Source organism: Medicago sativa, chromosome 1 (genome assembly GCF_051527215.1).
Source record: "Medicago sativa cultivar Bolivia chromosome 1, Bolivia_mono, whole genome shotgun sequence".
NCBI classification, from domain to species: domain Eukaryota; kingdom Viridiplantae; phylum Streptophyta; class Magnoliopsida; order Fabales; family Fabaceae; genus Medicago; species Medicago sativa.
This window is the reverse complement of record NC_140749.1, coordinates 75,450,860-75,466,523: the sequence shown is the minus strand read 5'-3', so window position 1 is coordinate 75,466,523 and position 15,664 is coordinate 75,450,860. Positions and strand designations below refer to the sequence as shown.

General features: G+C 33.4%; 3 protein-coding genes across 7 annotated transcripts; 2 read left to right on the top strand and 1 right to left on the bottom strand.

The window, feature by feature from the left end:
* The first annotated feature begins 2,835 nt into the window (after window positions 1–2,835).
* LOC146957435 (Haloacid dehalogenase-like hydrolase (HAD) superfamily protein) lies at window positions 2,836–6,005 on the top strand. 5 transcript variants are annotated; one of them, XM_085736565.1, is made up of 9 exons: window positions 2,836–2,873; window positions 3,327–3,393; window positions 3,518–3,583; window positions 3,700–3,797; window positions 3,916–4,041; window positions 4,121–4,312; window positions 4,448–4,513; window positions 4,628–4,967; window positions 5,859–6,005. In XM_085736565.1, exons 2-8 carry the CDS (start codon window positions 3,345–3,347, stop codon window positions 4,778–4,780), a joined length of 750 nt encoding a protein of 249 aa, XP_085592691.1. In that variant the 5' UTR covers window positions 2,836–2,873; window positions 3,327–3,344; the 3' UTR covers window positions 4,781–4,967; window positions 5,859–6,005. The 5 variants fall into 5 exon arrangements, with proteins under 5 accessions (XP_085592691.1, XP_085592689.1, XP_085592695.1 ...); XM_085736563.1 differs by having other exon boundaries at window positions 2,836–2,879; XM_085736569.1 differs by having other exon boundaries at window positions 2,836–3,161.
* LOC146957434 (peptidyl-prolyl cis-trans isomerase, chloroplastic-like) lies at window positions 5,868–8,919 on the bottom strand. Its single transcript, XM_085736574.1, has 7 exons — window positions 8,768–8,919; window positions 8,185–8,340; window positions 7,922–8,063; window positions 7,721–7,809; window positions 7,562–7,616; window positions 7,293–7,378; window positions 5,868–6,287 (listed from the first exon to the last, which is right to left on the bottom strand). The coding sequence occupies exons 1-7, from the start codon at window positions 8,834–8,836 to the stop codon at window positions 6,129–6,131; spliced, it is 756 nt and encodes a 251-aa protein (XP_085592700.1). The 5' UTR covers window positions 8,837–8,919; the 3' UTR covers window positions 5,868–6,128.
* Window positions 8,920–9,592: 673 nt separating this feature from the next.
* LOC146957433 (Polyketide cyclase / dehydrase and lipid transport protein) lies at window positions 9,593–13,986 on the top strand. Its single transcript, XM_085736550.1, has 3 exons — window positions 9,593–11,195; window positions 12,838–13,005; window positions 13,720–13,986. The coding sequence occupies exons 1-3, from the start codon at window positions 10,731–10,733 to the stop codon at window positions 13,927–13,929; spliced, it is 843 nt and encodes a 280-aa protein (XP_085592676.1). The 5' UTR covers window positions 9,593–10,730; the 3' UTR covers window positions 13,930–13,986.
* Window positions 13,987–15,664: the final 1,678 nt, after the last annotated feature.

Sequence of the window (15,664 nt, the reverse complement as noted above, 5' to 3'; positions counted from 1 at the left end):
ATGTACATAAAAATTTATTTATGTATATATAAACACATAAAATCTGCAACGGGAGCGGTGCAAATATTGAACGGTGTTTTGCATATAAAATAAAAAGTTATTCAATAGAAACACTATATTAATGTTTATATTTTGACAATATTAATGAGTTTCTACGATTTTATCATATCAATTTTCTCATATATTAACAAAAAATTATTTCTGCAGATAAATCACATAAAATCTACAACAGGTACGGTGAAAACATTGAACGGTGTTTTGCATATAAAATAAAATAAAGCATGGCAATTTTTTTTCAAAGGAGAAAACGTGACAGTTGTTTTATTAAAAAATAAGCTATGGACTTGGTTGTTATTTTTTTAAGCCATGAACATGTTGTTTTATTAAAAAAAGTAATTAAATTAAATTAATAGGGTTAAAATTGGAAGAAAATATTAAAAAACTACCAGCTATAAGCTCAAAAGCTACTTGAAATAGCTTCTCAAAAAACGCTATTTACCCAACACATCTTATTATATCAAAATAAACTTATAAGCTAGTCCAACAAGTTATAAGCTAGCTTATTCGTGTTACCAAACACAGCCATGATGGGTTGAATTTGATGTGAAATTTTAATTGTTACAAGCCCTATAGTGTAAATTAATTAAGATTGTATACCTAAATATAATTAAATAAAAATTAAAAGTTACCTTATTAAAATTCATTTTTTTATAGAAAAAATTGACTCATTTATTTGACATTCAATATTACATTTGTATATTACATTTTGATTGGTTGATATCTTGAATGGGTAAATACCCCTTAAACAAGAGAGGGTAATGTAGAAGAAACCTGGATAAAGATGATTCATGCCAACCAAATATCTTGCTACATTATTATAGTTATTATATATCATTTAATTGCACTTTGTTTTCTTTTTTATTTCTTACTACATTAATTCTTTTTAGAAATATTTTGACGGTTAGATTGTGTTTCAAAGTGCCCACGTGGATCAGTACCTTCATTGTGCTTTAACATATATGCCTCATTTTGACAAACAAACATATTAGTGACCCAATCAACTTTCATCAATTTGTGTGTTGTTAAACATTCCTAAGTAAGTTACACTTTTTTCTTCTCATAATATATATTAGTGACTCAATCATTTTTCATCAATTTGTGTTTGGTTAACCTTCATCAATTTTATGTCCATTTCATATTTACAAGTTATTTCAACCGTTAGTTGTACCAAACGCTATGATTTATAAACTAATTTATAAGTAATCCGCTATAAGCTAACTTATCAACTATCTACTGTTTTTTTACCAAACGGAGCCATAATTTGGTACACTTATCAAACTGTTATAAAATCACCCCCCCTAAAAGAGATATTTTACGTGAACTCTCACCTAACACGTCATTCTTACACTCAACCAATTAAAACCCAACACCTCATTAAAATAAAATAAAAAAATTAAAATTAGTTATGGGTGGTGGTGCTGATCAGTTAAAGAAAGTGGGGAGAGGATAGAGAGAAAACGTCAGAAATAACAAGGAAAAAAAAATTGATTTTAAATTATTTTTTTATTTATTTTAACGAGGTGTTGGGTTTTAATTGGTTGGGTGTAAGAATGACGTGTTAGGTTGGAGTTCACGTAATGTGAGTACTTCTATTCATTTAAGATTGCTCTTCCTTAAGCGAAATATTTTTTCATCCACATATATACTTGCATCGTTGTGACATTCAACATCAACCAGAGACTTCATATCACCATTGTGAGAAAGTCTCGTACAAGGAGTTGATCACCTTTAATTTATTCATACTATCAATCCTGGTGTCATTGTTGGATCATGATGGGATTATGATATATTATCGTATTAACTTAAGGGCAACCACACAAGTGGAATCGAACACCACATCTTCATCCAAAACTCTAAGGCGTTAAATATACATGTTCTTTCACTTATATGTTGTTTATAATGTGAAACTCTTACTTACACTTTATAAACCAAGCGTGTAATGGACAACCATGAAAGAGAGGAATACAAATTTTTTTATATCTTATGCATGAAAAATAAATAAATTTTTATTTTATTGCTTTTCAGTACTTTTATTTTCTCTCCTAGCACAAATAAACAAAACAATTTTATTTTCTACTATTATATTTCTTTCCTTTTATTTTCTCCCCACCACTTTTACTGATCTAATTTTATAATTCTCAAATTCTAACAAAGTAGTGCTAGTGGCGATGATTCGGCTTCTACTAGTTGCAAGCAACCTAACATAACAGGACGGTGGCATCTGATATGGACACAAAAGACACCAAGTAACAAGCATTTCAACTATCACATGCTTTATGATGATAACAATGATGCTATATAGTTATATTCCATCACAGTTTAAAGAATAAACCTCATCTTCATAATCTAAACTCTAGAATATGCCCCACTTTTCTTTGATACAAAGGTCCCAAAATAGCATAAACTGCTCTCAACCCAATTTATATTTGGTGGGAGATAGGATTGTTCATCCAGCACATGCAATGGAATATGAAGTTATATCAGATCATGAAAAATATAACAATGGAGCATAAAGTTATATAACTAAATGTACCTAATAAGTCATGAGTGAGAGTGACATAACTTCACATCAAAAAATAGATCAATTATGGCAAGGAAAATTGACTGAATTTATTAGATAAATTATACTAATAGCAATTGAAAAATAATGGATGCTGAACACCTCAGAAATTGTGTCAGCTCCCACTTTCGGTTTAGTGGTGGGTCCTCCCTCAAATTCATACACACGTATATAACTATAAATAGAATAGAATTTTGCTAGCCAGAACCAATTTGTACTTCAGAGGTGTTACAATTAAACACCATAGTTTAAGGTCCAGGTATTGTTTCCTTTAGTTTTTATATACTTTTCCATTCCACCTTTCATTAAGGTCTTGATATTATTAACATGCATAATTGATGTATTATTTTATTATATGGTCCATAATGATGGACAACGTTACTTGCATTGAATTATTTTATCATAAACCCATGAAATGATTGATGATCAAATTTCCTAGCATTTAATTCTGTGATCAACAAGTATGTCTTTCTTATGGTCAAATTTGGTGTGTTGATCGCTTAGATTTTTGGCAGTCTTTCTTTGAAACGTACTTTGTTAGGTGTGTTTTACTTTTAGTAGCTTTTCTATTTCAGACTTTTCGGTTATGTTCATCAAACATCAAATATTAAGCTACTGAATGTGCTCTTGAACTTAAGATCTCAAAACTTGCCTTGGAGAAAGAACAAAGAAAATTTAAATTTTGTTTACTGAAATTTTTATGCAGATTCAAAGCTCTTTCAAGATGGATACTCAAAGGATTGCTGGAGTCAAATACGAGTGCTTGCTTTTTGGTATGAATGGATAATAATCTTGCATGAATATTGGTTAATGATGATGCATTTCCTCTTCAAATTTTCATATAGAAGGAATTTAAAAGTAAATATTGATTATGGTTCCACATGTTGGTAACAACAGATATGGATGACACTCTCTACCCATTGAGCTTAGGGATCAATTTGGCATGTCGCAAGAACATACAAGGTACAAGCACTCATAGTTTATTTTAGAGGATATAATATTCCAGTGTTCAGATTATTTCATATATATATATATATATATGTAATAGAAGTCCTATAGTTGATCAATCTTGTTTACAGAGCATATGTTGGAACACTTGCATATTGAAGAAAGTATAGTACCAAAGATGTGTCTGGATTTGTATCTAGAACATGGAACAACTATGGCAGGAATGAAGGTATGCAGATTTGGCATTAACCACAGTTTTTTATTGACTTACTTATGAAATACTAATTCAATATCAATGATATAAAATAAATTAGTTTTTGTAAGTTTAAGTCTTAATTTCCTGTCAGGCCCTTGGCTACGAATTTGACAATGATGAGTTTCATGCTTATGTGCATGGAAGATTACCATATGAGAAACTGAAGCCAGATTTCGTGTTAAGGAACCTTCTGCTTTCCATGCCTCAGCGTAAAATCGTACGTGGAAAAAGGTTCAATCTTCTATACCAGTTTGTTCATTAAAGAGCATCCGTAATACTCAAAATATTCTTTGCAGATATTCACCAACGCAGATCACGCACATGCGGTTGAAGTTCTCAGCAGGCTTGGCTTGGAAGATTGCTTTGAGGGCATTATATGCTTTGAAACGCTTAACCCTATCAACTCCTACCAACGAATCCTCTGCAAACCATCTGTGGAAGCCTTTGAGGCTGCTATTAGAATTGCGAACGTAGATCCAAAGAAAACAGTAAGATTGATTACTTACCTAAAAAGTGACATGGAGAGATTACTTCTTTTATGTGGTTATTTCTATAGATTTTTTTACCCCTAGGTTTGAAACTCTTGGAATCAATGCATGACAGTTCTCTTATATCTTCTGCAGATTTTCTTTGATGACAGTGTTAGAAATGTTGCAAGCGGAAAAGTAGCTGGACTCCACACTGTTATTGTAAGATATATTTTTCTATCTATGCATCATATGTGGAGATCTAAGCAATCGATAATTCTGTAATTTGTGATCATATGTAATGAAAGCTAACAAGTAACAACATATTGATGACAGGTGGGTCGATCGGATTTAGTGCCTGGTGCTGACCATGCTCTGAACAGCATTCATAATATCAGAGAAGCATTACCTGAAATATGGGAGGTTGAAGAATGCAACCAACAACAAATGATCCAATCTCTTGCAGTCGAAGCCACGGTCCATGCATAAGTTTTGCTTCGATGAAATATTTTAGTACGCATATCAAGCAAATCAAGAGTTTCTACCTCAGCAGAGTTTTGTCTATCTAAATCTACAATAATTTTGTAATGGCCTCCATGGCATGGTGGTGCTTAAATGTATGAATCTTGCAATTGGCATCACAAAATGGATGCCAACTATTAAATGCAAAGTTCATGTTGTTTTTCGATTTAAAAATATACCGAACGAAATTACTGGGTGAGTCACGACCAGGTCGCTTTCTTTAAGACGTTTCGCGGCACTACCCTAGTTTGTGCAAGGTAGACTATCAACCACGCCGTCTCCAGGATAAAACAGCCCAGATCACTGTTACGAGTATATACTGCACAGTATATAGTCGCTCGAGAATTACACCTCAAAGTATGGTTCAATCGTTCGATCGAAACCACTCGATACGGTACGTAACCGCTCTATTCGAAACCGACGGTACAGAAAGGAGTAGAAGATGAAGAATGATTCGTTAACACAAATCGGAGGGAGAAGAGAGAAACCGCACAGGAAGCATCAACTGTGAGATTTGGTGTAAAGAATGAGTGGGGCGAGCTCTCCTTTTATAGGCAGAGTTCGTAACAAAAAACCGCGTGACTTGGGGATTAAGTCTGCTTAATCCTTAAGCAAACGCGTTTTGTTTCTTAATTGGAAATATCCGGAAGTTTCTGGATCGGGTCGGATTGTAACACATCAATTTGTTACGCGTGCGCTTTCGTATAATGAAAAATTAATTAATTAATTAATTAATTTAACATTTTCAAGTGACAAAAAAATATATATCAATTTTTTTTAACCCACGCCCAAGCCCGGCCGGTCGGCGGCGTCGTCGCCGTGCGCGTGATGATATATATATTTTGTAAGCGTTCACACGTTCACAAAAAAATGGGTACCCCAAGGGCACACCCTTGGAGGTCACCCCACCCTTATATAAACACTTACTAGTTGGGGTGACTCTCCAATGTGGGACATTTTTAAGTCACATACCCACACACTAGTTTCTCATAGTGTTTTCTTTCCAATTTTCTCACTATAATTAACTAGTGTTCCAACAGTTCAGAAGCATAAATTTACAATAGAAAATGACAATTAATGTATAAGGATTTTGGTACAAAGTCTGCTAATGCATAATATAGGTATTGTATCTCTCCTTACAAAATAAGTAATTCGCTAAATGCCCTTTCAGTGGCATTTAATTATTATTTCAGCAGAGAGCAATGACAATCCAAACACAGGAATTGAACTACCCCCTCCCTCCTCCCCAAAACCACCCTCCTTAACTGCATTGTAATTGACAGTCAGAAGAATGTACAGCACTTCAGAGGATAGATCAACCATCTAGAGGAAGTTCTCCAGAGTTAACAATTTTGCATGTTTTCAAGGGACCATTGTTGTAGCTGCTTGTCTCCTGTGATTCAAGTGTCCTCACAACATCCATTCCATCAATGACATGTCCAAATACAACATGGCGATTGTCCAACCATGAAGTCTACAACATGAAAATCACAGCATATACTTTAGTATCAAAGTGTGTAAGTGTGTAAGTGTGTGTGTGTGTGCGTGCGCGCGCACGTGCTGGTTGAGACGCTAAATATTAGGATTAAGTGACTGAGCATTAAAATATGTGAATCAACATTGTTGCTGATATGAAGTAAAGCATTTCTGTGCAATCAAAGTCAATAAAAAGGCACTTTCACGTTAGCAAAAGATAGTGCCCTGTTGATGTTAAATTGTCAAATAAAAAAATTACCAATATAACATTGTAGCAATTGAAATTTGAGAGACTATAATTGCATTTGTGAGATTGGGATAATTAAAAGCTCAAGCCTTTATTTTTTCAGTAGGTCAAAACAATTTAGACAATAACCACAGTTTAAAATCCATAAAAAGTACAGACTTTTAGCTAGGCAAAATTTGAGTTTTGAAATATAGGCTGTGTGTTTCATTTTGGATATTTCATCACATAACTAAAAGAGATAATGTCTTCTTCTGTCATCTTTCTCTGTTTTCAGTTAAGATTTGAAGTAACGTTATTCCCATAATATTCCTTGTATGTAAAAGGGAACTTCTTTTTAGAAAACATATTATTAAAACTTGGGTTGGACCTAACTCAAAAAACAACTTGTAAGGTGAGGGATGTCTCCCACTTAAAAATACATTTCCAGGCCATATCTCATTTAACGTGGGACTCTCAACGAATATGCATAAAAACTTATAAGCTTTAATAGCATTTAGAATAACTTATTCGGATTTATCATGATATTAGCATTTGTATTAACATTTGGATACACTTATAAAAGTAACTTGTGACATGTCTAGAAATTGTTTTAAGCTTATTTAAATAAATTTCAAAGGACAGCTTATGTGTAGTTACTTAATTAAGCTCCTTAGAATAGTTTATTAGATTAGAGTTTCATTAACCTGTTTACCCAAACACAGAAGGATTCCCCTTATCTGATTCATAAAGTAATAGAAGATGGGAAAATAGTCTCACCGGTACAGTGCAAATAAAAAATTGACTGCCGTTACTATTAGGACCGGCATTTGCCATGCTCAAAACTCCAGGACCAACATGCTTCACTGCAAGGAAATTTTCGATTATTCACATGTATGCTAGATATTAGTCATCCATTGACAGTCCAGTAAAAAGATTAAAATGACAAATTTAAATCTGAATAATGGCCAAAGCAAAACTTTTAATACTGATTACGAATAAAGAATTTAAAACTCGATATTACTGAACAAGCAACAAAAGATACATACAAGTAAAATTCTCATCTTCAAATTTACCACCATAGATACTGACTCCACCAGTTCCCTGCATCCAATTAAAACATATTTGATGTGAAACAAACATTATCACCCTTAGCATCATGTGTATATGTACATGCAAGCGTACTAACAAAATATAACGGTGCTCACATTTCCTTCTGTGAAGTCCCCTCCCTGAATCATGAAATCTTTGATTATGCGATGGAAGGTGGAATCTTTGTAACCATATCCTTTCTCTCCTGCACAGTTATTATTCTCAAATTGATAAATAAGATGATTGTGTCACATAACCAATTTCACCACAATACTCATACAACGACAAAAATACCGAAGAAAAATTTGAATGCTTACCTGTGCACAAAGCTCGGAAATTCTCAACTGTTTTGGGAACAACATCTCCAAATAGGCCAATAACAATCCTTCCAGCAGATTCACCTCCAATAACTACATCAAAGAAAACCTTGCTTGTTACTTTGGCTTGCAGATCTGCAGCCTAGAAGTAACACAGCCATGTAAGATAATGAAACCAATGTTTTGAATCACTGCCGAATTGGCTATCCAAAATTTTCTGCAAACGAAATTCCAAATCACGTAATTTTTAATGGTACACTTACACTAGCACTACTAGTACATGTTATTCTCCGAGAAGTGATTGATTTCGCTTTAGATTGTTGTGACACCGAAAGCCTAGCCGCGTAATGATATCCTGATGACAATTTACTGCATCCAAGGTGTGCTCTGGTACTGCTACAGACTACATGTGACTTCCCCTAAAATGAAAACAAAAACAAAACAAAAAATCCCATTAACAATGTACATTTACAGCTACCTTTAGTAACACATTCTTATGCTGCATTGAAGATAAAATGATAGACATAAAAATTACATTACAGAAAACATCAATCCACATTTAAAGACTTATTAAACAGCTTATGAGTGATGACATATTCATAAGCTGTTTTCTTAATATATATATATATATATATATATATATATATATATATATATATATATATGTTCTTCAAGAGAGCTTATGAAAACAACTTATAGCTCATATAAAAACAATTTGACTTTATTTTATCTTGTGCAATAGAAATAGCTTTTTCATAAGTGCTTATGCTATAAGCTGCAAATTAAGGTGTTTATTCAAACAGGGTCTAAGAAGATGAGAATGAATAATAAGAATTAGATAGTAACCTGGACAGCATTGAAACCAGAAAGAAGGTTCTGACTCTGCACCAACTGTGTTGAGAACAAAGATGCCATGACTAACAAGAAACTTTTTTGGGTGGAAAATGTGGCACAAAACTTTCTAGGTCTATCACCTAATCTTCTTCACACTCGAGTTTAGCTTATCACTTATCACTTCAGCTGAAACTTATAGGCACACAACCACGCGTGTTATCTAAAAGGATAAACTCATTTTACGTTTTTTCCTATCACATAAATTATTTCAAATGACTTTGAATTAATTTTTTTTTTGGGTCTTGTTAACCGGACACCGGTTAAGGAACCCAAAAAAAGCAAGTTTTAAATTAAAAGTAATACTTTTTAAATTTTTAATGAGTTGATTGCATAAGTTTCAACGCGATGTTACTATATTTGTTTCCTTAACGATTGTTCTGGGGGCACCGGTTAACATTTTCCTTTTTTTTTCTAGGCTAAATTGCATTTTTTTCGTCCCTTAAGTTTCAAAATGTTGCGATTTTGACCCCCTATTAAAAAAGATGGCAAAAGTGACCCTCCATGTTTAAGAAAATATGCTCTTTTAACCCCCAACATAAGAGAAATATGATCTTTTGACCCCTTATCTTCTCAAAAAGTTGTGATTATGGTCCCTGTTTTGGGACACGTGGTGTCTTCTCGGCAATTTTGCGACAAAATGGGCCAAAATTGCCATTTTTTTAGGAGGCGAAAAGTGCAGTTTAGCCTTTTTTTTTTACTATAATTTTACACGGCAAATAATATTTTACGGGAAATATTAACCAATACCCCATATTTTAGGGACACTAGCACTAGTTAAAGAAATTAAAATAGAAATTTTGTATTAAAAAGTCATAAAAAATAGAATGTTCAATTTTATTTAAGTCAAAAAATTATTTTTTTTAATGAAAAAATTCTATTTTTTACTTTATTAACTAGTGTCATCGAAACACTAATTAACATGAACCAAATTTTAATTATCAAAACAAGTAATTAAAAAATGAAATAGTACCATTCTTTCAAGAAGAAAAATGAAATAATACTTGTATTATATATACGCACGGAGTTTTTTTTTTGAGTAAATATACACATGGTGTTGGACACCTTAAAAGTTGTCAACTTAACATTTTCTAAAAAAAATGATCATTTACAACCGATTAATACATTTGTCCTTAACTATAGGATTCTTCTCAAGGGGAAAAAATATTCTCATTTTTAAGAGCACTTCTTGAAATATCTCTTTAAGTATTGTTTTGTCTTGTCTTGTTATGTATTTTTATGTTCATATTTACTATTTTGTGAATCAAATGCACTCTTGAAGTCACTTTCTACACAAAGTGGGTAATGTTGTATAGCAAGTGTGAGTTAAAAATCTCACATTACTTTTTGACTTTTAGAAATATGAATTCAATACTTTTAACCAATGCCCTAAGGGCACTCTTTAACATTTTCCTTACTTTAAAAAGTGATTGTTGGTCATTATACATAGGGGTGTAATAATTTGGTTTAGTTTGGTTCGGTTTTTGGTCAAAATAATGTCCAAACCGACCTTATCAACTTTGATTTGGTCTAGTTTGATTGTCAATGCTTTTTAAAAGTAGAATTGAACCAAAACATGCCGATTTGGTTTGGATTAGTTCACTAATTTATGGATTCTCTGAATCTAAACATTAAAAATCGAGAACCGAACCAAACCAACTCAGTTTCATTGATTTGGTTCGATTTTAAATTGAACAAGAGAACATTAGACACTTTTATCATCTATAATAATTTTACGAATTAGTTAAAGATGATTTGCTACCTGATATATCCTACGTTGATTGAGTCAAAGATGATCTATGTTTAGACTTTAGTTAACCTGCATTATCAATTGTGGGCAACAATTACAAGTAATTGTTTTTGCTTAAATAAGCGAAAGAGAATATACAGGTGAAGACAATAGAAGAGAAAGACAACAATGCGCGCGATTCCAGTTTCCACGCAAACTTTCCTACTCCCTCTTCAACCATCACCACCGGCTTCCATTTCCTCCCTTCTCTTCTCTCACCCCCCTTTTCATTTCACACCCTCACCCAAGTCATGTTCCTTAAACATCAACTTTACTCCTTCTTTGTATCGCGCTTCCAAACACAACCCAACCACCTTAAACGACACCGATGATGATTCTGGGACTTTATTGGTGACAGGGGATGATGAAGTTGAAGATTCAGAGTCGTTGGTTGAAGATGGGGTGTACATAGAAGTCACGAAGCTTGAGAATGAGAAGAATTCACGCAGAATTGAGTGTAGGATTTCTATCGACGCTTCACTTGATTCCATTTGGAATATCTTGACTGATTATGAAAGGTTGGCTGATTTCATTCCTGGTCTTGCCCTCAGTAAATTGATCCAAAAAGGTCCCAATTTTGCTCGACTCTTGCAGGTATAATGCAATTGGGGTTTGTTGCATGTTTTTGAAATTATGTCTCTCAGTACTTTTTTTGTTAATTTTATATCTTTCAGTTCATATTGTATTAGTGTTGTGTTGGGCTTGATTACACTTTTCATTTTTTATTAATCGGGCGGGCGTAAAATTAGAGAATAAGAGCACCCTAGCTCAACAATGTTGATATTGTTAAGTTAGACACATTCACTCAGGTTCGAACCTTGTGCTTGCCACTTCGTTTACAGACCAAAAAATTAGAGTAATTCCTACTTTCTAGGTTGTATTATTGCCCATTATCCGTATTAGAGATTATGTGTATTGGACACAACACAGCTCTCACGAGGAACTGTGCTATAAGGTATACAAGTTTAGTTGCATGCTTGATTTGGCAAGTTTGGTAGAATCACAATGTGTCGCTATTATTTTGTCAAACTCATTGTGATTCTGACAAATACAACTTGATTTTATTAAATTCACGGTCATTCTAGATATAAAAGTAGTAGGAAGGGGCTTCCTCCTCATCCACCAACAAGGTCATTTTATGTCGACTCCCTGAGCAAACTAGAAGTTACCAAACAAACTGTATAGTTCTAAATAGGGACCTTCCTAATACAGTGGCTGCATCTAACATGTGAAATGAATGCATTATATATTTAGAATGTTATGCTCAGTATGAAATGCTGTATTTTATAGTTTGGTTTTGCTTCTTTGTAATGGACCTTATGACCTTGCCCTAAATTTGCAATATAAACAAAAGGCTTATTGATTGAGGGGCTTTTAAAGCTTGTGAGTTTTCAATTCAATGTAGTTTGGTATATGATTTGTCATGAACTTTCTTCTTCTTTCGATTGTTATTTTCATCAAATACGGTCAGTCCGTTGGACCGGTTTTAAATGCTAAAACATAACCTGCATTACCCTAATAGACGCCCACAACCACTGGCGTAGCCACCACAACCACTGGCGTAGCCACCACAACCACCTCATACTAGAGTAGATAAGAAGAAAAAAAAACATAGGTCAACATGATTATGTTGGAAAGCAATAACTCTCCTAAAGTGTTACTGTTAAAACATAGGCGTCCATGAGTGGCTTTTTATTTTAAACATGTGAAGCATCCTACTTCATGGCATATAATCATGTATCATATTTGATTAGAGCTAGTGTTATGATTTCCATATATGTCATGGAAGTTATGTATGCATCAGTCGTGGGTGGTGGTAATGCAGATGTAACTATACCTTTAAACTGTGGGAGTACTGATCTTGGTGAATGAAATGTCCAGGCAATACACATCAGTTGGTGCATCATTTTTCTTTCAATCAGAGTGATATTATGCTTAGTTTTTTGTGACAGATAGACAGGATATGATTTTGAATATTAGGTTAAAATTAAACTGTATATGGAATTACTACATCATAGCATAGCCAAGTATGGTTTTGCTGCGAGGAGTTGCTTTCAAAACTTTTGCCTAATTTACTTTCTCCAAGTTACAACCTTAACCTTTAGAAATTCAATGGCACGGCAAACTGATATATTTTCTCTGTTTTTTTCCCTGTTCGTAAATTTGGTTTGAATTATTTTCTTGAAAAGAAAATTTGGTTTGAAATATGTTTATTGATGTTCCATTATCTTAACAGATTGGAGAGCAGAACTTGGCATTTGGGTTAAAATTTGATGCTAAAGGAGTTATAGATTGTTTTGAGAAAGAATTGGAGACTCTTCCATCTGGTATGAAGCGTGACATAGACTTCAAGATGATTGAAGGGGATTTTCAGCTCTTTGAAGGAAAATGGTCTATTTTGCAGGTAGGATTTTTGTTTCTTCCCCTCTTATTAGAATTCTTCTGAATCCAGCATGAAAACCATGCAAACTCGCGCAAACCAGAGTTTTATGCACTTCTCTACTTCGCAAGTATTTTTCAAATGTTGGATTTTTAGAACTGAATAGGTATGTGAAAACTTTTTTGTTTTCCTCTTTAAATGATACCTTATTTTTATTTTGTTTTCGATTTTAAAAAAATTGTATAAATTCCAATTTTTCATTATTTTCACCATTTCCTATGCTGGTCTTGGAAAACACAAAACTATGAAAAAAAATGTATCATTTTTGTAATTAAAAGTAAAAACAGGAGTTGAAAATTAGGAAAACAATTTTTTAAACCAAACATGGTCCTAGTTTCTAAAATTTACATAAACTTAGTGGATTCTAGCTAGCGTTTTTTGGTAACCAACTACAAATGGAGTGCATCTTATCTTGGAAAGTCTGCTATTATTCAGGTTATTGACCAAGTGGGATTGTGATTATGATGAACTTAATAGCTTTTGACTTGACAAAAAGGAATCTTGTTTGCTTTTGACTTGACTTTCTTCACATAGATAGCCTTCCCCAATTTTCAATATGTGCAATTGCTTTGTTTTGAAAGATGCTAATTTTATTACATTTTGAAACCATGTAGGAGTATTCAACGAGTTTGACTCACAAATAAAATGCTAACTTCCTAGACAATGATGGTTTTGCAGACTTTCAGCGATGGAAGTTGTGAGGACTCTCCGGTTCGTGAAATTAACACGACACTTTCATACATTGTTGATGTTAAGCCGAAGATGTGGTTGCCCGTTGGGCTGATAGAGGGTAGACTTTGCAAAGAGATAAAAAAGAACCTTAAATCCGTAAGGGGTGAAGCTCTGAAAGCTACTGACAGAACTGTTAATGCAAATCAATTTGAATGAGTTGTGTAAATAATATCATACAAAAAGTTAATACAAGTAAAGTTCATTTGGTGTCAATTCTCACTTAGGTAAAGCTGCAAGCTTGGCCATATTGCGCCCCTAAAATATCTTCAAGTTCTTGACTGGACCACACTGATCTTAACTTTTAAGTTTGAACAAATACCCCTTTATACTCCTTGAGAAAAAGTGGGTACCTTCCACTACCCACTTGTTATTTTCCGTTACTGGCAACAGTTCCCAATACTGTTGTGCTGAATGCTGGATTTGAGCTATGTATTTGGCTGAACCACACCCAACAAGAAGATTGAACGAGCAACAATAATATCATTTATCAGTTAAGAATGCACGTACTAATGCAAATATTATTATACTTTTTTTTTTTTTTGAAGAGGCTAAAATGAATTGTATTAACACCAAAGAGGGCCTTCCCAGCACAAGATGTGCTAAGGAAGAAAAACCCCAAAGTCCAAACAGATACACGGTAAAATTTACAATACAACACCAAACAGCTTCAGCGGAATAAAGCAAAAAGAAACAACAATTAACCAATGCCTAGAGTGATGAACGGACAAAGCCACCATCCATGGTAATTGAGGGGAAGATTGATGAATTTTCCTTTCAACCACATGAAAGATGTCGACTTTATCTTGTCCACAACCTGAAGAATTGTGCATTTTCTATCATTAAATACCCTGTTATTTCTTTCTTTCCATATTTCCCTTACAGTAGCAAACCAAATAGCCTGTAAAATATGTTGCTTCGACTTGGCAACACCACCAAGGAAGCCGAAATGATTAAATTGGCTCTGTGCATCGCAATGCATAACTGAAATAATACCTAACCACCTGAGAATAAAAATCCAAACAGAACCAAAAAAGTCACAGTGTAAAAACAAATGGGAGGATGTTTCCATTTCCCCACACTCTCCAGAGCAAGTCTGTGCATCAACTGCAATAACCTGTCGACGGAAAAGATTGTCTTTGGTAGGAAAAAAAAACAAAAAAAAAACAAATACTATTATACTACACTGAAAAAAATAAAACTTGAGAAATGGACGAATATCTTTTGGATTAGTTTTTTTTTTAGGTTTTTAATTACTTGCCCACGAGCGTGAATTTGGAAATCAAAAGATGATAGTGTATTCATGAGTCAATTCATCTACCTTTGGATTTTTTTCAACCGGAATCAATTAATAATACTAGATAATCTCTAGATATTTAGCATTGTGTTGAAAAATATGCCATCGTCGTTATGGTTATGTCGATGGTACAAAATTAATTTTATTTACAGATTTTACGCTCCTGATGCCATAGTACAAAAAAATAAACTATTCTTTCTTAGATGTTGCCATTTGATCTGCTCATGATAGTATTTTACCACCTAGTAGATGATGTTGCATATATTATATAATACCCATAATGCAAGTCATAGGATGGGACAAACTTATATAAGTATGATGAAGGAAAGACTTTATGAATTATATTAGAGTTGATAGTCATCATATCAAGAGCAACCAAGTCACTTATTTGTCATAACCTATGACTCTTTGGCAAGTATTGATTAACCAACTTTTATAAAAATAAAAAAATAAAAAAGTACCACGTATTGATTAAACCAACAGAGAGTGGACTTCTACCTTCCTCGTCCCATTCAACTTCAACATAGGAGTATATAAAATGAAAATTCCATCATCACCTTAATAATAGGAAGAAGAAAAAAAAAAAGCAAATTTGCT